This window comes from Rhamphochromis longiceps, linkage group LG20, assembly GCF_057381845.1.
Source record: "Rhamphochromis longiceps isolate RC_006_pf linkage group LG20, R_longiceps_female_GT1.1, whole genome shotgun sequence".
Lineage (NCBI taxonomy): Eukaryota > Metazoa > Chordata > Actinopteri > Cichliformes > Cichlidae > Rhamphochromis > Rhamphochromis longiceps.
This window is the reverse complement of record NC_140576.1, coordinates 6,192,823-6,218,633: the sequence shown is the minus strand read 5'-3', so window position 1 is coordinate 6,218,633 and position 25,811 is coordinate 6,192,823. Positions and strand designations below refer to the sequence as shown.

The window sequence follows — 25,811 nt, the reverse complement described above, 5'->3', positions numbered from 1 at the left end:
CTCTCTCTATTGTAGCGACACATCATTTCCATTCCAATCCACCTAGAGAAATGAACTGGAACTTCTCTCTCTCTGTCCCTTTAGCTCCACAATAACACTATCAGTACATTAGTGATAAACCAGAATGGTTGTTGTCATTTGGCACATTACGATGTGAGTTTTGTTTGAAACTGCCTTTCATATTGTCAGAGGGATGTACAAGCCTCTGATGTCATGTGTTTTCCAACAGACTGAAGTGTGTTTGCATGAAGAATGTGAGTTTGTGAGCGCACATGGACCTCTGCGTGTGTGCTGTTATACAGGTATTTTCTGCCAGCATATATAGGTGTGTGTATATATATATATATATATATATATATGTGTGTGTGTGTAATGATGAGTGTCTGTGTAGGATGCAACACCATGATGGAAAATGGTGCTATTAACTATAAGGGCTATGAGGCAAAATGAGGCAAAATGAGGCAAAATGATGTCTATTATGCAAAACAAAAAGAAAAGATAGAGAAAAATCCTTCTTAGTAGGAAAAAAATGTGTTTATATACTGTACTGTTGTTGCAGTACTGGAGCCGGTATGAACACATTTACTGATATCAAAATGATACTTTTCTAAATGTTTTGCACAAACACGTCTATTCATTCAGCAAAGGACCTGAAACTTTAATAATCTTAAAAGTTTTCTGAGGACAAGCCACAATGCAGGAACTTGAAATCTTTTTATGTGATTGATGTACACTGGTAAAGCACTAAGCTAGTCTAGAAGCTACACAGGAGCTTTGCAGAGCCCTGTCTGAACTCTTTTACATCCTTTCCTAAAATTACACTTTGTTCATCCCATGAAACAGACGATTTAATTAACAGCTAACAACTGCGATTTCTCTTGCAGGTGAAAACCCACGAAAAATAAAGTGATGGCCGTCTATATCTGTCATCAGTATTACTTCCCACCTATTACTGCTGAACTGAAACTAGAGATCATGTCGAATAGAGAAAAAAAACCAATAGATTGCTCCTCCTGGATAGCCAAGATGCCCTTCAGCTCAATCCAAGGATGAGTCGATAGTGGAGGGAGCTCACTAATTCTGTATTCTAGGCAGGATCAAAATAGAAGGCGAGAGATATAAATAAAGAGAGTGGAAATGAGAACTTCACACATTCCAGCTTGTCAGAGGGCCAATGAAGATACATATTGTGGAGGCTGGTGGGACAGAGGAAATGGGACACTACCTTGGCCTAGCGCTTTGTGGGAGTTTTTTTTTGGCAAAGATGAGTTTCAATTTTTCTGTTTTATTTCTGGAAAAGCCGTTTTCACTTTCTATGGACACTACACTGCTAAGATAGATGGCTTTGATAGTAATCACATTCACATGTGATTGCTTGCTTTTGCAGAGGTGCGCGAGCGCGTGAGTATGTGTGTATTTACCTCCTGCATAACATTATCAGTCCTAGACTCTTTAAATCTCCCCAAGCATGTTTATATTTTTCCCATACTGACCATTTCCTGCCTATAAAATGTCCTACTTTGTTAGTCTCAGACTGTTTTATGGCTGTTGTTGCAGAGAACACTCCCCCTCCCTCCGCTTCCTTCCCTTTGGTAGAATTAAATTTAGAAAGAAAATCATTTTAATGAGAGTCAGGGGAGTGGGGATAAACGGATGGATTATCTTTGGAAAGAGAAGAACTAGCTCATTAAGGTGAGCTGTATCTCACAGCAATGTTCTGGTAATTACACGGCAGATAATGCCAACGAAAGGCTGCCTGCCTCTGCTGCAGCACATGCGCCATCTACTGGAGCGACCGCAATCAAAATGTGTACGCGTGTTTGCGTCATTGCACACTGTGCGTGCTCCCATCTGGAAAGCTCATTTTGGTGCCTAGACTTTTGCACAGCATGTTGTTTTAAACCTTCTGCACCTACACGAAATAGTTTTTACCTGCTTCTGTTCTTCGCCTAGGCTGTCCCACATGGAGGCCACGATCTTGGACACGTCCCCGAAGGTAGCATTTGGGTTTTGGCCCTTGATGGCTGCTTGGGTGTCTCTGAAGAAGAGCGCATATGCAGACACGGGTTTCTGTGGCTCGTTGGGGTCCTTCTTCTTCTTCTTCTTTTGAGGTTTGGGTTTGGGCTTCATCATTTCTGCTGAGGGTCGCTTCTCACTGCTTATCTGAAGACAGAAGAAATGGATGGGGAGAAAGAGAGACAAGGAAACCGTCATAAATCACTTCATAATATCAGCTACCGCAGAAAGAAGTTTTATGTGCCCGATGCATTGGTTGGACAAGATACTCTAGTTTTTCCAGGGCATCATGTACAGTATATGTAGGTTATGCACAAACATACAATTTTGCACAATTTTAGAGAAAGTTGGACTAAATTTCAGTAGCAACCAAAACGTGCCAAAAACGGCGGTACTTTTAGTGTCCAAACTGATCTACACAGATTCTTGTGGGAAGCACAGTCAGGTGCTTAGCAGCACTGTTGCCTCACAGCATGGTCCTGGATTTGGATCCACCAACCAGCTGGGGCCTTTCTGTGTGGGCGTTGCATGTCTTCTCTCCAGGTAGGCATGGGTTAGGCTAATGAACAATTCTAGATTGGCCATAGCTGTGAATATGAGCATCTCTTTGTGTTAACCCTGCAACAGACTGGTGACTTGCTCAGGGTGTACCCTGCTTTTCACCCTATGACAGCTGAAGTGACCCCAAATTGGATATGTGAAAAAAAATAGCTGTTACATTCCTGTGTTACTTACTTTTCAGCATAAATAAAATACTGCCAGTGATACCTACTGATATAAATGTGAAAATCCCACATGACTTCCTTCTTGAACTATTAAGTCGAACCTTTTGCCTGTCTGGCAACCCGGATGCCAGCCTACCTAATAGTGTGACGACAACACCACATCAGCTTTTTACCTCTAAGGGGTAAACAGCTGTAAAAAGATGGTTTTGGTCTCTATAGCTAATTAGCCACTTAGCTGAGTGGGAGGATTTACAGTTCCACTCAACCTTGTGAACGTTAAGGTGTAAAGTTCAGGGTGTGTTCACTTTGACTGACAGGTGGAGGAAGGCAGACATCTACACCTCCACTAAACTCACTGAACTTGACCTCTTGCCTTGTTTGTGGTGCCTTCAGGATTTTAGATTTAAATGCAGCTATGTGATAAATACAGTAATCTCAGTTCCAGTTTAATTTAAGCAGGTTTGGGTTATAGGGACATTTCCCAGTAAGTTTGCAAAATGTCACTAGTTGCTTAAATTAATGGCTGCAGAATTAATAGATATTTTATATTTTCCTTTTTTCCTCCTTTTTAAAAAAAATGCTTCTTTCAAGTGTACCAGAAATAATGGCATGTTTTCAGGAAACCAGCAGAGAGGGAATTTTCCACACACCCAGTTTGTCAACAATAATACACTGCAATCTCTCGACATTTTCAGGAGGCAAAACTGTTCACATCTGTGTGATGTACTTGATCCAATACACATGAATACATTCTCATTTTCCATGCAGGGCTTTGACTGGGAGTCAAATCCAGGTCACCTGATGCTGGATGTGATTCTATATGGAAATTGCCTTCTTTACGGAGATGAACGGAGACGGGAGAGGGAGCCAGGAGAGAGAGGGAGAGAGAGACGGTGAAGAAAAAGTGATGGCTTGATGTTGCCATTAGTAGCAGTGAAACATCAGTTAACCTGATTTCCTGGTTGCTATAAAGGCAGAAAAAAAACAATCTAATTTCCATCCATATCATAGAAATAATGACATGCGGAATATATGATGATATACATTGGTATTAAGTCAAATGAAAGATGCTGATGTGCACTCGTTGCGGTTGTCGGGTTACGCCGAGTTACTCAAACGTTGTTAAGAGCTCTGAGGGAAGTGACAGCGAATTCTTTCTATTTTGGCAAACGCGCATCATCTCCAAGGCCAAGTTCCTGTTTAATCATGTTGCATTTTTAAAAAAAACTTCTAACCATCTTTGAATGTTTGCTTTCATAATCCACTCATCCAGGGGGTTCAGTGGTAAAGCTCAGTGTGGGTGCAAACCGTGAAAAAAGATTTGTCCCCGTGTGAGTATCGAACAGCAACTTTAGGACATTTAAAGACGTTCATTTCCATTCAGTGCATACTTATCACTAGATTAAGCAAAGGCCGTGTTTTCCCCTTTCACCGTCGATTGGAAAACAAGAAACGACTGCCTTTGAAAACTGCATTGTTTTTAGCGAGGCATTTGCCAAACAACATACTGTATTCCACACAGCATGAAATTAACTAATCAAAATTCAAGGTCCAGAAGCACATTTGGCAGCTAAGGAAAACTTCAAAATGGCCTTTGTGGTGTGAAATGAATGAATGTTCCCCATTCAGGATGATGTGAAAGTATTGCTTGTCTATTTCACAGCTTACAGGTAATATTATTTTTTTCCCCGAGTGTGTGCGGTTTCATTAAAAAATAATCATCCCTCACTTTTAGGCAATGAGGCAGAAGACAGGCATTTGAAACGACATCTGTTCCACCCAAGCCTTTGAAGTGAAAATAGAATAAACTGAAGGTAGAGCTAATGGAATGACAAAACATAAAAAAGAAGAAGAAGAAGGCTAAATAATCGCCAGGAACATTCACATGTATTCATACAGAGGAAAGAATGATGACACGCAACAGCCCACAGCAGAATGCAATCAACCAGGAGAATAAAGGGCGTATTCTTTCATTTCTTTCTTTATTTCCACGTCTTATAATCAGAGATTCATGTTCTCAGCTCAAGTATATACAGTAAAAAGCTGACTCACATACTTCTAAAGAGACAACAGTAAGTGAAAACTGCTCACTCTGCACAGTATTAATAATTTTCTCCCAGAAAAATAAGCAGGAAAAAAAAAAATCACCCCCTCAGATGATTAATTTGTTCTCATCTTTCTTCAGCATGTTTCATCTAAATCTAATTGTGAAAGTGGTTTCCTTCATTTATGAGATTACCTTTATATATAAATATATATGTATTAAAAAAAACAACTTAATGTAAACTTCTCTGCAAAAAAGGCAATTTAACATCGGATCTTTTTTCTTCCTTAACAAAGTACCACAGAGAAACACTTTGTATTAGAATATTAAACTAGGCCCACTGGCCTGTCATTTTGCCTGCTAAATAATCTTTTTGTTTTAATGTGCTCTGCCTGGTTTCCTCACACTCGAGCCCTGAACACCTATTAAGAGAAAACTCCACAGCTTTGACTTTATATTTAAGAAGACCAGTCTCATTAACCGACACAGTCTTCTGTAAAACGAAATATCTTTCAAATGAGAAAGTGAAAAAGTGATCGCAGCCATATTCATCACTATAGTTTTTTCTTTCTGGCCCTACAAACTATCGACGCTGGATAAACACTTACCCACCACACAGCCAACTACACAATATCAAGCTTATTTTGCCGGGTTCTCTCGTGCAGGTGCAGTGAACAGTAATGATTATGACAGCTGTTGTTGTCAGTTGAGAAAAAGAGACAGTCACATCCCTTATTCATAATGCAACATCTCGTGGCTCCAGTGCATTCTGGTCTATTTTCTGATACTGCTACTGAGAAGACTGGTATCTTGTGCTCTTGCGAGATGGACTCTCTATGCAAAATGTCAAAACTTGAAACTCTTTTTATTATATGCTTACAACAGACAGATTTTAACGTGACTGATATTTATTTCTTGTCTTGCATCACTGTTATTGTGCTAAAGCTAGCTTAACATATGATGCCATGTTATTTGCCAATTTATTTAGCCATCATTTTTATCTTTTATCATTTTGAAACACAAAGGGAAATGAGAGGGAAAACTCAGCCCCTCATAATCTGAAGCTGTAACTTAAGTTTAAACACAGGCCTTCTTGTTTAATAAGTATTCACATTTACAGTGCTGGATGGATTCAGTGCAGCCACAACAGTTAAATTCACTGCAGCAGTGCAGAGGTCTCCTTTGGCTTATCTTCTAATTGTACATAAAAATGTAAAACGTGTAAATAACAAACTGTGGAAAAAAGTACCAAAGCAAATCCACCTGTAACAATTTACCATGATGTCTTTGGCATTTACATATAAGATCCGGCATTCACATTACAGACAGGCCAGACCAGACAGGTTTATTTAAGTATTTCAGAAACTGTTGATCTACTGGGATTTTCCCACACAACCATCTCTAACGTTTACGGTAAATAGTCCAAAAAAATATCCGGTGGGCGAAAATGCCTCGTTGATGTCAGAGGTCGGAGGAGAACGGCCAGACTGCTTCAAGCTGATAATTCAAAACAAGCACTCTTCGCAACCAAGGCATGCAGAATCTCTGAAAGCACAACGCATGGAATCTTGAAGCAGACGAGACCAAACCTGGACAGCAGAAGACTGGAAGACACTGACGAGTCTTAATTTCTGTCTTGTATCAACAGTTCAGTATGGTGGTGGTGGTGGTGTTAGGGTTGTCTCAGCATGCTCTGGGCCTCTTAATATCAGCTGAGCATCACCTAAATGTCACTGTCAAGTATTGTTGCTGACTATGTTCTTCCCTTTATGACCACAGTGTACCCATCTTCTGATGGCTGCTTCCAGCAGGATAATGGACAATGTCACAAAACTGGTTTGTTGATCATGACAGTGAATTCACTGCACTCAAGAGGCCATCGCAGTCACCAGATTTCAATCCAACAGAGCACCCTTGGGATAAAGAATAAAAGTAGCTCTGAAGGCAAAGGGAAGTTCAACCTGCAGGGTGTACCTAACAGATTGGCTGATGAGTGCGTTTAATAACATTTTTTTAAAGTTAAGTAATTGCCTGCCAATTTTCTCCATGCAAGAGGACACAATGCACATTCACAGAGCAGACATACACTGATGGTAAAAAAGCTTTTAAAGACTGCAATTAGGGGGTCGACCAGAAACAGCACGCGGATGTCTTAGGTAAAAAACATCGTGTCCTGTACACAGCAACAGAGACTAAATTTATTTCCAACACAGCTTTCTAGTTTACCAGGAAAAGATTGAACTATAGAGTCAGCCTTAGCTTGCTCATCCCATCAGCATTTCTGTTGTCTGAGAGCGAGAGAGATAGTGATGGAGAGAGAGAGCGAGAGAGATAGTGATGGAAAGAGAGAGAGAGAGAGAGAGAGAGAGAGATGGAAGGGGTGGTAGGTGAAGAGAGAGAGATAAGGAAAAGGAGGGTAGCTGTGATTCTGAATGGACAGCACTGCACTGGCAAGACAAGATTAGAATTGACAGCCTGGTAACTGCGTCACTATCAAAACAGCAAAGAGAGAGAGAGAGGGGTGGAGGTGGATTTGGGGAATAGTGAAGAAAGTGAGATGCAAAAGAAAAGAAGAGTCGATCTAAAGAAAACAGGAGTGGAAAGATATAGAAAGAAGAGGACTCGCAACGAGGACTGTGTGCACGCGCGGTGACTGACAAAGCTTAAGACAGATGAAAATTAGACAATAAAATCCGATAATAGCATGAGAGTGTATAAAAGTCTTTCTCCAATCACAGTCTTCTTATCATAGTCATTATCATATACAGTGAACAGCAAAGTGGAGAGTGCTGCATAATGTATCAGCTTTGAAAGGCCATAAAAACAAACAGGAACTACTCTAAGGTGATACAATGATGACTGTTACACAAAAGCAAATACTGGGCACAGCGCTTAATCAAAATGAATGCCATGCACTTGCAAAAGCTACACACCTTGTTTCATAGATGCACACACACACACACACAAACGCTATTGGTTTTGAGTGTGTTACACAGTTTGATCTACACAGTAGCTCAAAGAAGAAGAAGAAGATAAAAACCTATTTTTACATGCTTTTTTTTTGCAGTGAGTGTGCAGTGGCCCGGAGAATGAGCAACAGACTATGAGAGGGTTTTTAAATCTGCAGTTTAAGAACATCAATCGAAAGCCGGTAGTGAAATAAGCTTTGGCCGAGGACTGTAAAAGCAGATTTAACAAGCCGACGTCTCAATAACAAATCATCTAACATTGTTTTCCCGATACAGATTAGCACCTTAATGTTATCTCCAGAATAAAGTACACTTTGAAAGAGGCAAGAAGTGCCGGATGAAGAAAAACTGAGGATGTGGCTATTTACTGGAAATCTGAACATAAACTGTTTCTTCACCTATCTGCATCACAAATTCCCACAACGGAAAGAAATGCGACATCCCTGATGCGCGCACTACTTTCTGTCGTATTTTAAAGGTTCTCCAACACTTACGCTCTACACTTCTCAGTGATGATGCAGAACGATGACATATAAATGGCTGCAATCCCCAATTCACTTTTCATTGTACAATCAACTGCTGCGTTTTTGATACACAGGGAAGTAGCAAATGATGAAGCGATTGCAGATGCAATTTGCGTAAACTGTCTGTGACTGTTGTTCAAAGTGGTGATTGCAGAGTAATAGCAGATTAAACCCAACGGTTCGTTCTTCAACCTGCACTAACTATTTTTTTTCTTTTTTTGGATCACATGGGGGCAGCGGACACAAGCTGTAAACACAGCGAGTCTGAAGCAAACCGCTTTCCTCTTTCACACTTACAGGAAATGTGGCACAGCAACATTTTTCATTACTGGTGTTGCTCTAATGTCCATCTGATGAATTTCAATCCAACATTTCCTTGTTTTCCTCTCAGTTTGGCTCCTCACCAACTGCTAACTGGCTCTTTATTGGCTAACCTTGAATGTCTGGCTTTTGGTTTTGTGTAGGAAATGTGTGTTTATTGTTTTTTTTTTTGATTGTTTGTTTTGGAAAACACCTGAAATATGATTCACAGACCTGATGGGAGTAGAATGTGTAGATAATTCTCATTGAGTTCATTACCATGACCGACCACTATTACACACAAGTGCTTGTAGGATCCACTGTTAATAACCACAGCCTTAAATTTAATAAACAATGAAGGAAATTCAATAATATATTTAGATTGCACTACAGTGGAATACATCTTTCAGCAAAACAAACGCGGACCTCTTCACAGTAGCTCAGTGAAGAGCTGCACAGCTTAGTGTGGCGGTTGCAGACACTTAAGCCTTTCTGGGTTAATAAATAGATAAATAGTCACAGTTAAAGCACCAGCAGTGAGAATAATGCGATTTCAAGATGCTATATATAATTTCTTTTCCTGTAATTTTCACCACAAGCTGGAACTCAGGGCAATAAGACAAAAATGAGCTCTTATAGGTGCTGTAGAAGTACAAAAATCTATTGTGCCAAACATCTGTAACAGCAATTGTGTAAAATGTACGTAAAACATAAGCAAGTCTTTGTTAAGTTTCTGTAATTTTGCTGTTTTTTTGTTTTTTTTTATTTTATAACATGCTCTTAGTCATTATTTAGATATCATTTTCAGCTATCATTTGAAAGTGCACCTGCACATGATGCAGTCAGGCCCGTTGTCTCAGAAAATGCTGGCAGGCTACATGAGAATGTAAACACATCTGAACGCGTCAGTCCTCTTTAAATTAAAAGTGACTGTAAATACCAGGACTGGCATCCAAAATTCCAGATGATCGTTAAACTTTTTTTTCCCCACACAGGTTGAATGATACACAACATGTCATAGTCAACTTTGGATACAGGTTAACACAAATTCCTCTTATCTTACGCTACCAAACGCCATGTTAGCTTGGTTTCTCTGTATTCCCCACATCCAGCTCAGGATGAAGACTTGATAGGTTAAAATATGTCTTAAAATATATGCAGTGCCCTCCTCATCTGGAAGCAATTACAGCTCTATGTCAGACTGCCCATCTGTAAGCAATAAGCAGGACTGCATGTCAAAGCCGCTGCAAAGATCTCTGAGTGGAACCAGGCACTCGTCCAGAGAGCAGCACTCATCAAATAAAAAATACAGCCTGGCCTAAACAATAATGAACCGGAAGTGCACATTCGTGATCTTGATCTAGGAGACATGAAAGGATGTTAGCAGAATCGTATAGACCTGATATATAGATATATACATATATCTATATATACATAAAGAAGCCATTATGGAATTTGCATCCAGTTTTGGTACCATGCCATTACAAATACACAGGGTCATTATGATGGAGTATTTCTACAGTTTTGGGCTGCAATGTGGATTTGATTTCAACTAACATTCCTATTGCTGATACTTTAAATCCAAAGCCATTGCTGAACTAAGCTGCATGATTTATCTGACTCGGGAGAATGACTGACAGCTCTGAGAAGCTCCTCCCTACAAGCTCTGCCTAACAGCACTGGACCTACTTAATCAGCCTAAATTGCAAAGTCGAGGCCCTTGTATTTGGTAATGTGGTGAAAACAGTGGCAAGTGAGAGCTAATTAGATTAACGGTAGTTTAACGAGCTGTTGGAGGGGCCCCCGCAGATTGGATTTTAATAAATAGTGGCAAAAGCATCTGCTATGCACTTCCTGGCTCTGCTGGCATCCTAATTGGCCCCAGTGGGTTGCTGTATCTCAGCGCTACACAGTGCAATTTAAGAGGAGAAAAAGGCAAAAGAAAAAAAAGCTTATCTTCTGTCCAGGTAAGTCTGGGGAACGAAATAAAAAATATATCTGTATGATTGCGTGGCTTCACAAGCGAGCTTTATCAGTGTTAATACAATGCTAATGCAGTTACTCGACTTTTATCACCACATCCACAAAATGTCAAAGCAGGAAGAGAGTCCATCTGCAAGTCCAAATAGAGCAGATTTGAACATATTCATCTTTTCCTATTGTTTGTTTTCGAGATGATATGTTCCCATGATGAGGTCTTTGTAGAGGCAACAGCACAGAAAGGAAAAAAACAATTAATCAAACATGAATGAGCGACCGTAGCAGGGTTATTTCCATAGCAACAGCCTGAGGGGACAACTTGAACCCTTTAATGTGAGCTGGTGATGTCTCTTTGTAAACATCTGCGCAGCGGGGGGAGAAAGCCAATGAGAGAGCCTGGCAACAGAGGCATCACAGGGCAGCAACCTCTTGGTATCAATCGAAGTTTCCATTATCTAGAGCTGAAAGGACCGAAAAGTGCTCTAAAACATTGCATTTTGAAGCATTTGGAGTTGATAAGTGTCTTTGTACTTGTGCTGTTAAATGCACGAAAACACCTAGGTGTTTTTTTCAGAAAAGCGTCTGGCTGATTAAAAGAAAATATCTTATGCAAATGACAAGAAAAGAGTGATGTTACAAGGAATGAGTTAATTCTTGTAGACATAATTCACCTGGTTTAGCTGCTTGAAGAATCACTTGGATGGTTATCAAAGCCATTTATACAAACAGACTTTCTCAAAGTTGTGCCTCTTACACCAGCTAGAAATCACAGTCATAATCTCTCTCATAATCTCTCTTTGCACCCTGTAAGTGGTGGCCTCCAGCTGTGACCAACAACAGGCACCATACAAGTGCACAAACAGCTTTTATCAAGGGTTTGCTTTTTGTTGGCCGCAAAGGCACCAGACTAATTGTCATTTCACAATTCCCATTTAAAGCAGCGGGAATTATCAAAGCAATCTGCCTTCTTTGTCCACTGGTGGAATTAAAATGCACGAACGCAGTCTTTGAATTTACAAAAGTAACAAGACTAACAAGAGTAATGCATGAAATGGAAAGAAAAAGAGAGCCTCGTGTTCTGAAAGTAACTTGATTGCAGTCTAAAAATGACTTAAAGACCATAAGTATACAGTAGCAGAATAGTAATTCAGTCAACCACAACGCTCTCAGCTTGTAAAGGGGTACGTGAACAGCCTATAGTTTTCAGCGGTTTATGCTTAAGTCAACAATCCTTCAACAAATCTTCAATCAGTTCTCAGTCAAATGCACAGAAGCAAAAATCACACGTTTTCAGAAGCAGCATAGTCAGAAACAGTCTTTAAAAGCTCTAGAAAAAGATTTGAATAAGGAGTTTTTTCCACTCTCCCAGGGCTCAAACAACTCATCAGAGACTGGGCTAAATGCGGAGCACGCCAGCACGACTGCTGGCAGCGGCAGGTATCCGTAACCTTCTTACAAACACTCTCGTCCCAGACCTCATTGGTTCCCTGGGCGAGAGTAATGGCTTCTTTGCGCTGGGCTGCGCAGTGCTATTGTAGAATCACAGAGCGGTTAATTGAAACAAATGACTCTAATAATGGGACATTATCCCCACAGGCTGGCTTTGCGGTGGGCCTAATTAGCGTCGCGGTGGTGGCGAGGACGAGTCACCACACTGATCCCTTCATAGGAAGGCCCTCTTTTAAGTGGCCAGCATGGGATTCTCTGCCTTGTAACATGTAAGGGCGCCAGGCGGTAAACATAAACATGTTTAGTCAACCCCCGTGTCGCCCAAGGGCCCACTGTGCCAGGTGCAGCTTTTTTCCCCGCGCTCTGCTAACTCTACCTTCCTGACTGAGCGAGCTCGAAAGGTTTATGATCATTTTAATTTGTTTTATGATGATTAAACCCCCCAAAACAAAGACTTTTCTCTCTTTATCATACATATCTAAATAAACATATCACTTTTTTTATCTGATGACTGGTTCGGTGTCCGAATAATACATTGAACCTGTTCGATTCCCAAGCACAACGGGTGAAAATCAACACAATCTCACATTTGCAGCATTTTTGCGTGATAACTGATTATGATTTCAAAATTGCTCCACTTAATAATTTTGTTGATTAGGCTCCCCGATTAATCAACAAATCATTTCACCAATTATTATGATTATTTACAATTTTTCACACCGTCGCATGGCATCGCGCTCGCCTTCGGAGTGCCAACGGCCTGTAACTAATGTGACAACACGGGACACTGTTTCCCAGACGTATTTTCATCACCGCTGGAATCTGTTTTTGGCATTACTAATTGTTTACTCTTGTACACGATGATCCTAGAAAGTCAGATATAATGCAGTGTTCAAATCTCTGTGACCAAGCTGTTTTAAATATTCATTAGATGTAACAGTTGCCTAAGGTTATTTGAATTAGCGGCATGAATATTCATGAGCCCCAATGAATGTGCATTTGTTTTTAAAGCTCAATCCGTTAATGCCCGTCTTCATTACTCCATTTTGAACCCTGCATAATGAGCAGCGCAAAACAAAGCTTTACTTTTTTAAAAAGCCCGATTCTATTTTGAAGCCTACTTGTCTCGGTTTAAACGAAACGGGAATGCCCCACCAATTATCTTGCCGTCATTTCTTTTGACAGCTACAAGACACATTGTTCACCCCTGTTGTGGAGTGTAGCACTGAAGGGCATCTGTCTTTTTTTCTTTCTTTTTTCCTCTCTCAATTTTTTTTTTTTTTTTTTTTTTTTGTGAAATAGAAAGCCGCAACAGAAAATATTTCTACTGTTCCAAAAGTGATTTATCTGGGAACGTCACCAAGATGTCATATCTATTCCAGTGAAAGGCAGCAGAGCAAGCGGGTCATATGAGATATGTCTTAAAAAACCTACGATGGAAAAAAGATGGCTGTTTCAATTTAAAAGGAAAAAAAATCCAGCTTCACTGAGCATGTCATGTCAAACCCAACTCCAAATATTGAGAAAATATTTTAGATAAATCTACTTAAATAGCGGACAAAGGAAAGACTGACACCTTGCACTTCACCCTAAGTACTCAACAAACAGATTCTACTATGAACACTTTCTGTAAACTCAGCATCTCCGAATATCCTAAATATCTCAAACATGACCGTGTGCACTTTATTTTAACTCACTTTGATCTCTTCGATAGCTCGATAGCTTCATCTTACATCCATGCACTCTCCATAACCACAGCTGTCAATACGATTTTTATGTCACCGCCCTAAAACAGTTGTGGCCTTTCCGTAGCCGTTCCTTGTCGCAAATGCCAAGCGGTGCAAGTGAATTTCTTTCTCCAGATTAAACAAAATCAAATTAAGCCAAGCCAACCTAACCTTGCAGCTTACTCTTCTACTTTTTCTGGAGACAAAGGCAAACAAAGACACACGCACATATATCTATATATACACGCACATGGTCAACACACACATATATACCGAGCACCCACATGCTGCACAAATAGTAGCAGGGTGCAAACACGATCTACTTATGATGTGAAGACACCTTTAACTGCACTAAAGTAAGACCTTTTATTGGATGCACTGCATCTTAAAATTAATGCTTATGTTCAATCAAGATGGCTAAATATGAAAGTGAATGCTGAGCTTGCTGTAGTTTTCTATGCACAAGCCACCAAAAATGAACCGACCAACCAACCAAAACAACTCCGACTGACAACTTGTCCGTGATATCAACATCAACCTGTCAGCAGAGGGTTAAAACTGGCCTGTTAGTCACACATCGCTGTGCCAGAGATATTAAACTAGAACCACATATTTATCAAAGCTCTACACAATTCCTGGCTGGAGTCATGTGGCTGGATGTGTGTAAGAAACTTGTGAAATTGGCCAGTGTTTTTTTTTCTTCTTTTTGGTGGCAGGGGTTTTCCTGCTCTGTAACTGGCCTCATTACACTAGTAATGAGACAGGGCCTCATGCTCTGTTTGAATATTTAAACACAGTGGCCCCCCCTCAAGGCTCCACGTTGGGGCCGCTGTACAAACTCCTCCTCGACCTCTCATTACCGCCTCCCAGCGAGGGTCCCTCTTGCTTTAATTTTTTTATAAGAGACTGACCTTGCCTGCAACCCCCCCGCCTCCCCAGCCCCTCCTTCTCCCCTGCGCCACTGTGCCATCAGCCAGACCTGAATGATCAGGGCGCTTGTTGAACACGAGACCCCTGGGTGCCACCTCTCCACCAAGTGCCGGGATGGCAGAAATGCTGGCAGCTGAGGATGAGACAGGGATTCTCCCTCAGCAATGAGCATTCGCACGACAGCATGTTACATTTCACAGTATCCAGTCATCCAAGACTTGGCTCGGTTCAGAGAAGCTGACAGACTAGGTCAGCGGTGTGAGGAGGAGTTTTGAGAATGTAGGAGCTTCGCTGATAGACAGCTCTGTCTTTTATAACAGCAGTGTTGATGCTGCTTCTTGTTGGAGTTCCTGTAAAAGGTGTAATTTTAAGTCTAAGAAATGGGTCAAAACTGGCAGTTGAGAACTGCTATGATGAACAACACGCAACCGCAGCAAAAAGGATCAACTTCTGGATCTCAACTAAGTGCTGGATTTGACAGATGAAAATAAAAATGGAAAAAAACCCAAAACAAAACAAAAACATACATCAGTGAATCTGAAACATTCAATGCATCTATTTGACAGATTTTTTTTTTTGTTCCCTACATCCACTGCGCATCTCGTTGATTCACCAGCTACTGTAATAGTTCAGCTGCCTGTGGAATCACAATTAGATGGAAAAAAGAAATTTGTCTGACTAAAGGAAGAAAAAAAAAAACAGGGCTTTTGAAGAGAAATGACTTCCGCGCGGTCAGAAAGCTCAAGATTATTAATACAGACTACAGCTACAAGGACAAACTGATGCAAAATTACTGTATGTGCCCATGCAGCACTGTGATGGTCAATCCACTGCTCTCAATCCTGTAATGACTTAACTCTGTTTGCTGTAGGATCGATGTGAGCTGAAAAAGCGAATCCCAAAGCAGCGAGAAGTTTACAGAGCTTTAGCCTTAGGCTAAATGTTGTACAAAAAACAGCAACAACATCCCTCGAGATGAAGCGTATCTGTTGCTCCAGCTGAGCTTGTACTTGTAGGAGGTTTTAAATGTGCAGTGAAGGATAGCTGTTACTGAAGAGAAGCGTATCCTTAAGGTAATGCTGTCGACTTTTTATTTGCTTCGGCGGCGGTGGTGAAAGAAGGCTGTTGAATGATTAGCGTTTTGGTTTTTCCCAGTTATCTCCTTCAATTTTGTGAGTTTATTGTAAGGTTTTTGTCAATACAATACAACAAAGGTAAAGGCTTGTCTCTTCATTGCTGCCCCTGGTTACACTGAGAGCTTATTTCTATCCACCCTTATTATTCTTTAAGCATGCAGCAGACATAAATTCAATCTTCCTTATTATACCTTTATCAGTATGAAATTAAGGTTAATTGACTTTGCTGGGGAAACATCAAATGAAACATCCCTAATGGAAGCAAAATGAAAATAACGTCATCTCCAATTGCGTTAAAATATTTCTCATATACAGCCTACTTTCCTATTCCTCAGCCTCAGAAATAAGCTCCTCTTGTCCCAGGAGATAATAAATGAATTGAATCCCCCCCTTCCCATTCCAACCCCACCACCACCACCACCACCCCTCCTCCTTCTTCCTTATCGGTCATCTATTTTTCCAGAGTAAGCTATTACTTGCTGGGGTTGCTAGGCAACAAGAAATATTAATAGCAGCTATTATTAGCCAGCCTCTGCTAGAGTAGTACTAAAATGTGGAAGTGGGAAACATGAATGTGTTACATAAATCTCTGGACCTTTCACAGTGTGTGCAAGTCTCTGTTTGTGCGGTGATTTATTACAATGACGGTTCATTTATGAGAAAAGGGGGTGTGAAATAAGAAAATGGAACATTACCCTGAAGGGCTATTTGAAAATAAATAATTGCAAAGGTGAAACAAAAGCGGTTTAAGAGGCAGGTACTCCCTCTTTGTTTGCTTCGAAATTGTTGCCGGCCAAAAAAAGGGGGTTGGAGGCTTTATTGAACATACATACACGGACATAACATAAACTTTAAATGTGCCGTGCACACGCATTTGACGCAGGGTATGCGCTCTCATGTTAAAAGCTTAATCAACACTTTGTTTCGAGCGTTCACTCGCGCTAAAAAGCAGACAGACGTTCGAGCCAGCGGCATCGTCCTCCTGCACCCGAGCACATTCAGCAAAGTAGCCAGTGGATTGTGACCTAATCCTGAAGACTGGCTTTAATGGAGGCCTCAGCTACCACCCACGGAAAAAAAATAAGAGTCTGCATCTTATGCGGTTTGATTCTGAAAATCACATAAGACCTGATTAACGGGGGATAAATGCCACGGATGCTCACATTAAAGCATAAATATTCATGACGGAGGCCACGGAGAAAAAAAAAGTAATATTTATGTCAGATGAAAGTATATAACGCTGAATAATTCACCACGCGGGCCATCTATAATTCATTTGATTCGATCCTATGATTAAAGCATTTGAATGTGTTCGCCGGGGGTGTTTACATGTTCAGTCTGAAGCATGTTTAACACGGGAGAAAGTCCCTTTAACTGAGGGGAAGAATGGAGGTCCTTGGCGTCCTTTTGAAATAAAAAAGTAGCTGACAAGGGATCCTCTCCCTCCTCCCCCACCCACTCATCCTTACCCCTCTCCTTTTTGGATTTGCTGATTGTAACGAAAGAAAACGCGCCACAATGAGTTTCTCCATCCCTTCTTGGCTCATTTTCGAGGCAATGAAATCTTTGACTTGCGCAGCTGTGCAGATATTAAAGAAGTTCTGCTGCAGTGGTCTCGGTGTTAAGGAAACAGCAGCTCTCTGTATTTATGCTTAGACTTTGGCCTTGCTCAGACTTCAGCGCTGCTTCCTTGGCCTCGAACCAAGTTAATTATGACTCTAATAGAAGAATGCTTTCCCATTACGAAAAAACATGATCAGCATGCAGAAGAGTTGGTTATTTTGTGGCCTTACAGTTTATATATGTTTATATTGTTCGATGCAGCACATAAAATCTTAAAAGGACTAGAACATGTAAAACCTTCAGACGAAATGCTCTCTATGCTGACTTGCTGGATACCTTCCAATCCTCTGACCACAAAGACTAATAGCCTGGCACAGCGCTTGACTTGCATGAGCAGAAAGTGCCACAGCTAAAAAGGTGGACAAAAAAAAAAAAGTACTCACCGAGTGCATAGGCCCAGACAGGAGGTGAGTTTCCTGACCCAGCATGTTGGACATCATGAGTGCGGGCAGCTCGGGGTAGGAGTAGGTGTTGAGCAAGCCATTGTGTGGCAGGGAGTGAAAGGGGTAACCTGACTCGTGCTCCATGAGGTGGAGCAAAGAAGGGTCGGCGTGGTTCGGCGGTGTGATGGGGGGGATCTCGTAGTCCTCATCCCCAGCTCCTCCTCCTCCGCCACCACTGCCGCCTCTGCCCTGACTGGAGTAGCTCTGAAAAAGCAGAAGAAAAGCAATCTGTTTTTTAGAAGAGCATGAAGAGGAAAGGGGAAGACAGGTTCGTTTACTTATTTTGGGAACAAAGTCGCAATAAGACTTTCGTTTTTTTCCCCCTAGCACACAGTCTATCAACAAACACAAAGAAAAATGCAAGGACAGGTCTTGTCTATGGGCGATCCTTCCGCCCCGGAGCGCTTATGTACCTGCATGTCAAAGCAGTGTCATAGTTAGTTACAATATCAATAAAACCCTTTCAGTGCTATTAGAAAGCATTTGAATGGCAAAACAAACTTGAGTAATCATCCGGGGAAGGAAACAGCTAACAAAAGACGCTCCTGATCCTGAGTAAATAAAAAGCTTCATAATTAGCTTTTAAATGCACCTGCTGATTTCTGTTGTTTCCGTGTTGTTTGTGCAGACACTTCCAGACACCGCTGAACTGCGGCAGTCGATTCAGTGTGTTTTGCTGAAAATAAAATTAATTAGAAATGCAAATTTTTGTCGCACTTGCAAAAGTTTAAGAAATCATTCAACGCAAATGTACGCCGCAAATTAATTAGAGTTAGACAACAGATGTTGCACAGAATAATTCAGAAATCCTGACAGCTTTGAAGAAACAAACTGTCAGCCTGCACGCCTTTAAGATACAGTTAATCAAATTCATTACGTTGAAAAACGCCACTGACAGACATTCACTTAGAGGCTATTTTATAAGCTTGTAATTATAATGCCAATCATATTTTTAGAAATGGAAGGAAAAAACTGGACTAGTCAAACCTCAGAGTCATTGTGAAATGTATGCAGAATATGCCAAATGACCCCAGCAGTTAAAACAGCACAGATTTTACGGCACTAATAAGGTGATACATGAGAAATGTCTTTTCCAGGGCCTATCTTGACATAATATTGCGCTGAGAAATATGGTTTTGTGCTCTCAAAAAGCATACAGAGGGTATTCACCAGGGAGTGAAAAGCAATTTTGTCAGAGGCAATCTGATGCCAACTCCCCTTTATAATGACTGAAGAAAATTAATCATCACAAATAATATTCCACTGTCAGCCATTCAAGAGCTTTTTAATAGAATTTTTATTATTCATGTCTCGTGGTACACATCAACTAGTCCGTTCTGCAACATTTCAGAAATCAATTCAATATCATCTTCGTGTAGGCTGTCATCTCGCCTGCCAGTGCAGCAATTCATCTTGCAAACAAATACTTTTAGCAAACAAATGGCAAGAAATGTTGAGGAACAGCTACAATGTCCCCACTAGCAGAACTGGTGCTTGAAGATAGGATAAAAGTCTCATAATGTGAACTATCATTAGGGAGAAAATAATAATAATAAAAGGGAGTATGTTTACCATCAGGGGATGATGTGCTATTTTCTCTTTCTCACAACACTCGCTCGCATTGTTTGGCGCTTGCTTAGAAATATTATCGCTGACAATTTCTTTTCCCATGATAAAAGTTGTGCAAATGTCTGTTCCTTGTCTAACATTTATTATTGTTGTCATTTTTTATTACGCTTAACAGACAAATGCTGCCGATTAAATTTACTAAGAATACAAACAAAACTGACTTGACTGCACACTGATCAGCGACAGCATTAAAGCTGCAGACAGGTAAAGTGAATGACACTGACTGTCTTGTTTCAATGCAATGCTCTGCTAAGAAACCTTGGGTCTTGGCAATGTTACTGTGACATTTATCACCCACTTCGACGATTAAAAAAAACACACCTAAGCTCAGCACCCCAGGGTAAAAGCCCTCCCTGCACAACAATCCCCAAAGTGTTGATCCAGCCTGCTCAGGACCCAACGTTGTGAGGGTATGTGCAAACAAGCCCGATTCATGAGACCCCACTGAGTCACAGCTGTTTCTGTTATTGTGCTAACCTTTATTTCACTGAAATTCTTGGATCTTTCTTAAAAAAATTGTTCTTGATTAATTAAAAATTGGAGAGTGTGGAGCATAAACTTTTCTTTTTTCGGCTTTTGAAATATAGCGTTCAAGAAGAACTTTGAGAACAACAGGACTGCATCAAGAGATCAAACAGCAGTTTTTAGTGGAAGAGTCGAACCCTTTGGTGGTCTATCAGGCCAAGGGCATGACCGAGAGCATTCTCGTTGGTTTTTTGGTTTTCAACATTCATGAAGCTGAGCAGTGTGAATTCAACTCCCAGGGTCAGACTGCCAGTGTAGCCCCACTTATAAAATGACTCTAGCACCTTCCACTAGAGCCTAATGCATATGGAATATTTAATACTGATACCGATATTTGGTGATTTAAAAAGTCGATATTCTGATACATCAGCCGATATTTTTTTCTTTCTGATACACGAAACACAAACAGATTTCCCTAATATTTATTACGCATAGTTATTTATTTACTTGTTTATGCTCTGGTCAACTCTACTCGGGGCAGCTGTATATACAGTAGTCTACAAGTTGGAAGATTGGTGGATCGATTCTTCAACTCTGGTTCGCAGGCCGAAGTATCCTTGAGCAAGATACCAAATCCCAAGTTACTCCTTATGTATCCATCGGAGTGTGTGAAAATGTTAGAAAGATATTAGGCACAGATAAAAGTGCTGTGTGGATGAATATGTGACTGGAACACTGACACTTGCAGTGGAAAGACACTATATGAGTACCTCTACATTTAACAAGATGCAATGGTTTGTCCAACCATAACATGGTTGAAGGGTGTTTCTCCTGTGTCTTCATTATAATGTTTAATTTTTAATTTAACAGCTGTTATAAATACAATAATCTGCAAAATAGCTAATAGTAGCACACGAATAAATCAGTTGGGCTCCATTTTGTACTCCATACAGGGAGTGCGGAATTATTAGGCAAATGAGTATTTTGTCCACATCATCCTCTTCATGTATGTTGTCTTACTCCAAGCTGTATAGGCTCGAAAGCCTACTACCAATTAAGCATATTAGGTGATGTGCATCTCTGTAATGAGAAGGGGTGTGGTCTAATGACATCAACACCCTATATCAGGTGTGCATAATTATTAGGCAACGTCCTTTCCTTTGGCAAAATGGGTCAAAAGAAGGACTTGACAGGCGCAGAAAAGTCAAAAATACTGAGATATCTTGCAGAGGGATGCAGCAGTCTCAAAATTGCAAAGCTTCTGAAGCGTGATCATCGAACAATCAAGCGTTTCATTCAAAATAGTCAACAGGGTCGCAAGAAGCGTGTGGAAAAACCAAGGCGCAAAATAACTGCCCATGAACTGAGAAAAGTCAAGCGTGCAGCTGCCAAGATGCCACTTGCCACCAGTTTGGCCATATTTCAGAGCTGCAACATCACTGGAGTGCCCAAAAGCACAAGGTGTGCAATACTCAGAGACATGGCCAAGGTAAGAAAGGCTGAAAGACGACCACCACTGAACAAGACACACAAGCTGAAACGTCAAGACTGGGCCAAGAAATATCTCAAGACTGGTTTTTCTAAGGTTTTATGGACTGATGAAATGAGAGTGAGTCTTGATGGGCCAGATGGATGGGCCCGTGGCTGGATTGGTAAAGGGCAGAGAGCTCCAGTCCAACTCAGACGCCAGCAAGGTGGAGGTGGAGTACTGGTTTGGGCTGGTATCATCAAAGATGAGCTTGTGGGGCCTTTTCGGGTTGAGGATGGAGTCAAGCTCAACTCCCAGTCCTACTGCCAGTTCCTGGAAGACACCTTCTTCAAGCAGTGGTACAGGAAGAAGTCTGCATCCTTCAAGAAAAACATGATTTTCATGCAGAACAATGCTCCATCACACGCGTCCAAGTACTCCACAGCGTGGCTGGCAAGAAAGGGTATAAAAGAAGAAAAAACTAATGACATGGCCACCTTGTTCACCTGATCTGAACCCCATTGAGAACCTGTGGTCCATCATCAAATGTGAAATTTACAAGGAGGGAAAACAGTACACCTCTCTGAACAGTGTCTGGGAGGCTGTGGTTGCTGCTGCACGCAATGTTGATGGTGAACAGATCAAAACACTGACAGAATCCATGGATGGCAGGCTTTTGAGTGTCCTTGCAAAGAAAGGTGGCTATATTGGTCACTGATTTGTTTTTGTTTTGTTTTTGAATGTCAGAAATGTATATTTGTGAATGTGGAGATGTTATATTGGTTTCACTGGTAAAAATAAATAATTGAAATGGGTATATATTTGTTTTTTGTTAAGTTGCCTAATAATTATGCACAGTAATAGTCACCTGCACACACAGATATCCCCCTAAAATAGCTAAAACTAAAAACAAACTAAAAACTACTTCCAAAAACATTCAGCTTTGATATTAATGAGTTTTTTGGGTTCATTGAGAACATGGTTGTTGTTCAATAATAAAATTATTCCTCAAAAATACAACTTGCCTAATAATTCTGCACTCCCTTTATAGGATAATAATGTTGTGACTTATGGCTACATATACAGCATGGTGGTAATGGTCTGAGCATCCAAGCACAAAACTAAGGCTGGAGAGGTCACCAGAGAACAGGTTCTGACATGATGTGACATCTAAGAAAGAGCAGCATGGTATTGTGGTCATTACCGTTGTTGTCTCACAGAAAGAAAGTCCTGGGTTCAAATCCAGGAGGCCTTTCTCTTTGGAGTTTGCAAGTTTCCACTAAGCTTGGATTCTCTCCAGGTGGTTTTCATGCACAGTCCAAAAACATGGGTTTGGTTGATCAGTGATTCTAAATTGTATATGGGTATTAATGGCCGTCTACCTTTGTGTCTAAACCCTGTGACAGACTGTCCAGGGTGTATGAGAGTTGAGACTGGCACCAGCCCCACCTACAACCCTGAGCTGGGTAAGCAGAAGAAAATGGGTGGATGAACACCAAAGTAAGTACCAGTAGCTACATTCTAATGCAAAAAGTGCAAAAACCAAACAAAGTGTCATTAACGCGCTTACTGTTGATATTGTCCTGCCCTGCCAATGTATCATTAAAGTCTCAATCTTCATGTAAGGATGGAATTTGAGGCTTGTTTGGTATTAATGAGTAGCTGTCATCCTCAACCCCCCTCAAAAGGTACATAAGAGGCATAGAGGTTAAACTATCGCCAATTAATTAACTTTTAGAAAGAAATTCACTGTATGATTGTTCATATCAGGATGAGTAATGTGCCAGACACCACACTGATACTGAATAGCCAAAATGATGCTGAATAGTTAATACTGCTACTATACGATCTCTAGAACTGTGATCAGAGATTTAGGGGATTTAAACAACTCAGGATTGGTACAATTTTACAGTGAAAAACACATCTTGCATTTGGGACATTTCTTCTTCGTAAGAAGAAACATTGCTGTTGTCATATATACTGTACGCCTGTACCAAGATTTGAATTCTGTCAAGGCTATTTTATGACTGTGCCTTCCATTGCTTTTTAAATGTTTTATTTTTTCTTTACAGCTTCTTATGATGCCCTTGGAGATAAGACACAGGACAAGGACATCACAAGTTTAACATTTTCCAACATGGATAAATAATTCATAAATATACTGTCTTTCAGGACAAGGAGAGGAGTGGATAAAAGAGAGACAGGTCAAAAAGAAACACCAAATGTTGATTCAGCCATCTCTCTCTCTCTAACCTTCACCCTCCTCTGTAGAGGTGAAATTTCAGCAAATCCGTCATTTTTGAAGACAAGGACATTACTTTGGATTCTATTGGTTCTTTTCTAATCTATCTTTATTCTTTGAGTTAAACATGATGGTACCAAATCTCTTTTGTACATCACTTGTGACTTGACATCAAAACACCTATTTTTCACATTCTATAACTAAGTTCACAGATGCGACTTGTGGCTCTTAAGTACCTATCATCATGCTTAAACCACTCCTTGTTTTTTTTGGAAAACAACTAGAATTACTGCCTTGTGGTTGTATGTCTTCTCCAACCAGTTGAGTTGCAGTTTCCATTCATGTCGATCCAGACTCTTATAATATATATAGTGAACAGAGGCAGAATGAAACAATAATTCAAGCCAGCCATTTGACTCTATCCGTGGCCACTCTGTTCACACAAACCACCAGACCGCTAATGTTGGAGGTTAAACCTATCTGTTGATGTAAAGGGGTACCGGACTAGTTATAAATCTGGCCTCTACATTCATCTGGGAGGAAACTTATCCAGAATACAAAATGCAAAAAACTTGGAGTGACCATCGAGCCTAACTGATGGTAGGTTTTATGGTCTGACTTCGAAAAGGTTTGCTATGGTTATGGGTACACCCACAGAAACTCACTAGGAATACAGCAGTCGTCCAGCACACACTCATAAACAGGGTGTGATTTATGAAAAAAACTGGGTGTTTTTCCCTTACTAAAATAATTCAGGAACCAGAATGGTCCTCTACATTCTGTTAGACTGTTTATTATTGCTGCCAGTGTAACATTAACAAAGTAATTAGGAGTTCAGATCTTAAACATTTATCCACAGCATTTACAACAATGTTGTAATGTAGTTTTTAAAAAATTTAATTAATTTGCACAGCATCCTCAGTCTCACATTTTCTTCTTTAGACATATGGGATCCAATTAAACATAACAATACAGTTTAGCATGCCAGTATTAAATCTGTCTTCTACTTATCTTTTTCTGGACACTTGCTGCTTAAATTCAATATTTAATGCAAGATAATATTAAACATTTCTATTTTTAATAGGACAAAAAATGTTGCCAGTTGCAAATATTAAAGAAGTATTCCGCTATGGTAGATTCATACATATCAGCGTTAGAAAACAATGTGCTTTATTACATTTACTGAGATCAGGAGCAGACTTTTGAAGTTGGAGAGGTAATGAATATATGAAAATGGCTTGTCTTTGTAACCTGCTCTACGGCATTTTGGACCTCGGGTTCTAATCCGTGAATGATGGTCGGGTTAAGATGAATCTTTTCTATCTAAAGTGCGGCTGATACCCTCTATTAGCTCATCTCAGGAGCTGCACCATTACTTGCGAAGACAACAAACCATGCATGTAATATCTTCAGAGATAGGCTTTATAACTGCAAGTTGTCACAGACAACAACACCTTCCCATAGTTGCAAGCTGCACAACTCAAATTTTTGGCAATCTCAACACTGAAAATTTCACTTTTATGTGTAAACTTGCAGGTTAAAAATTCCGCAGCCAAACACCGTTCCAGTTTGTCAAGCAATCTTCAGTAATTAACTTATCATTAAACATAAATGTGTTAGTTGGCTTAACTTAAAGTTTTCTTTACCCAAATGGCTGAGAAGAGGAGATGAAGTCATTAGCTCGGCGATGGAATCATTTGTAGGTGTTTAGTGGAAGACGGCTCTTGCGGGAACAATAACATGTTAATCAAATACAGGAAAATGAAAATGTTGCACAGTACGCAGAGAGCCTGTCATGGCTGAAGAGAGGTGAACTGTCCAAAGCCAAGAGCGGCTTGTCTTGGATGGACTTTGCTATTAGCGTTTTAGCTGTCTTTCTTTTGATATTATCCACTTACTGCAATTAAGGAAACACTCGATGAATGAAATACTCAAGTTTAAGATCTTAACTGACAATGGTCGGCGGAAACCATAATCATCAACACTTTGAGACTTGGATTCAAAATTACACCAAAAGTAAAATTTAAAATTGTGCAAGTGTTCCCTTATTTTTATTTTTAACAGAACACACATACATTACAAAACTCGATAACTTTGAATGAGTATAAAGCGTCCTATGGAAAGTCATTCAGCCATATGCT

The 25,811-nt window shown here is 40.3% G+C and overlaps 1 protein-coding gene across 5 annotated transcripts in view; it reads right to left on the bottom strand.

The window, feature by feature from the left end:
- LOC146644784 (TOX high mobility group box family member 2-like) overlaps positions 1-25,811 on the bottom strand; it is an 83,094-nt gene that overhangs the window by 6,056 nt on the left and 51,227 nt on the right. For all 5 annotated transcript variants that reach the window (XM_085393639.1, XM_085393638.1, XM_085393640.1 and 2 more), the window contains 2 exons: positions 17,807-18,070; positions 1,933-2,163 (listed from right to left, as the gene is read on the bottom strand). In XM_085393639.1, coding sequence (XP_085249765.1) covers positions 1,933-2,163; positions 17,807-18,070 — 495 coding nt within the window. The remainder of the gene's footprint in view (positions 1-1,932; positions 2,164-17,806; positions 18,071-25,811) is intronic.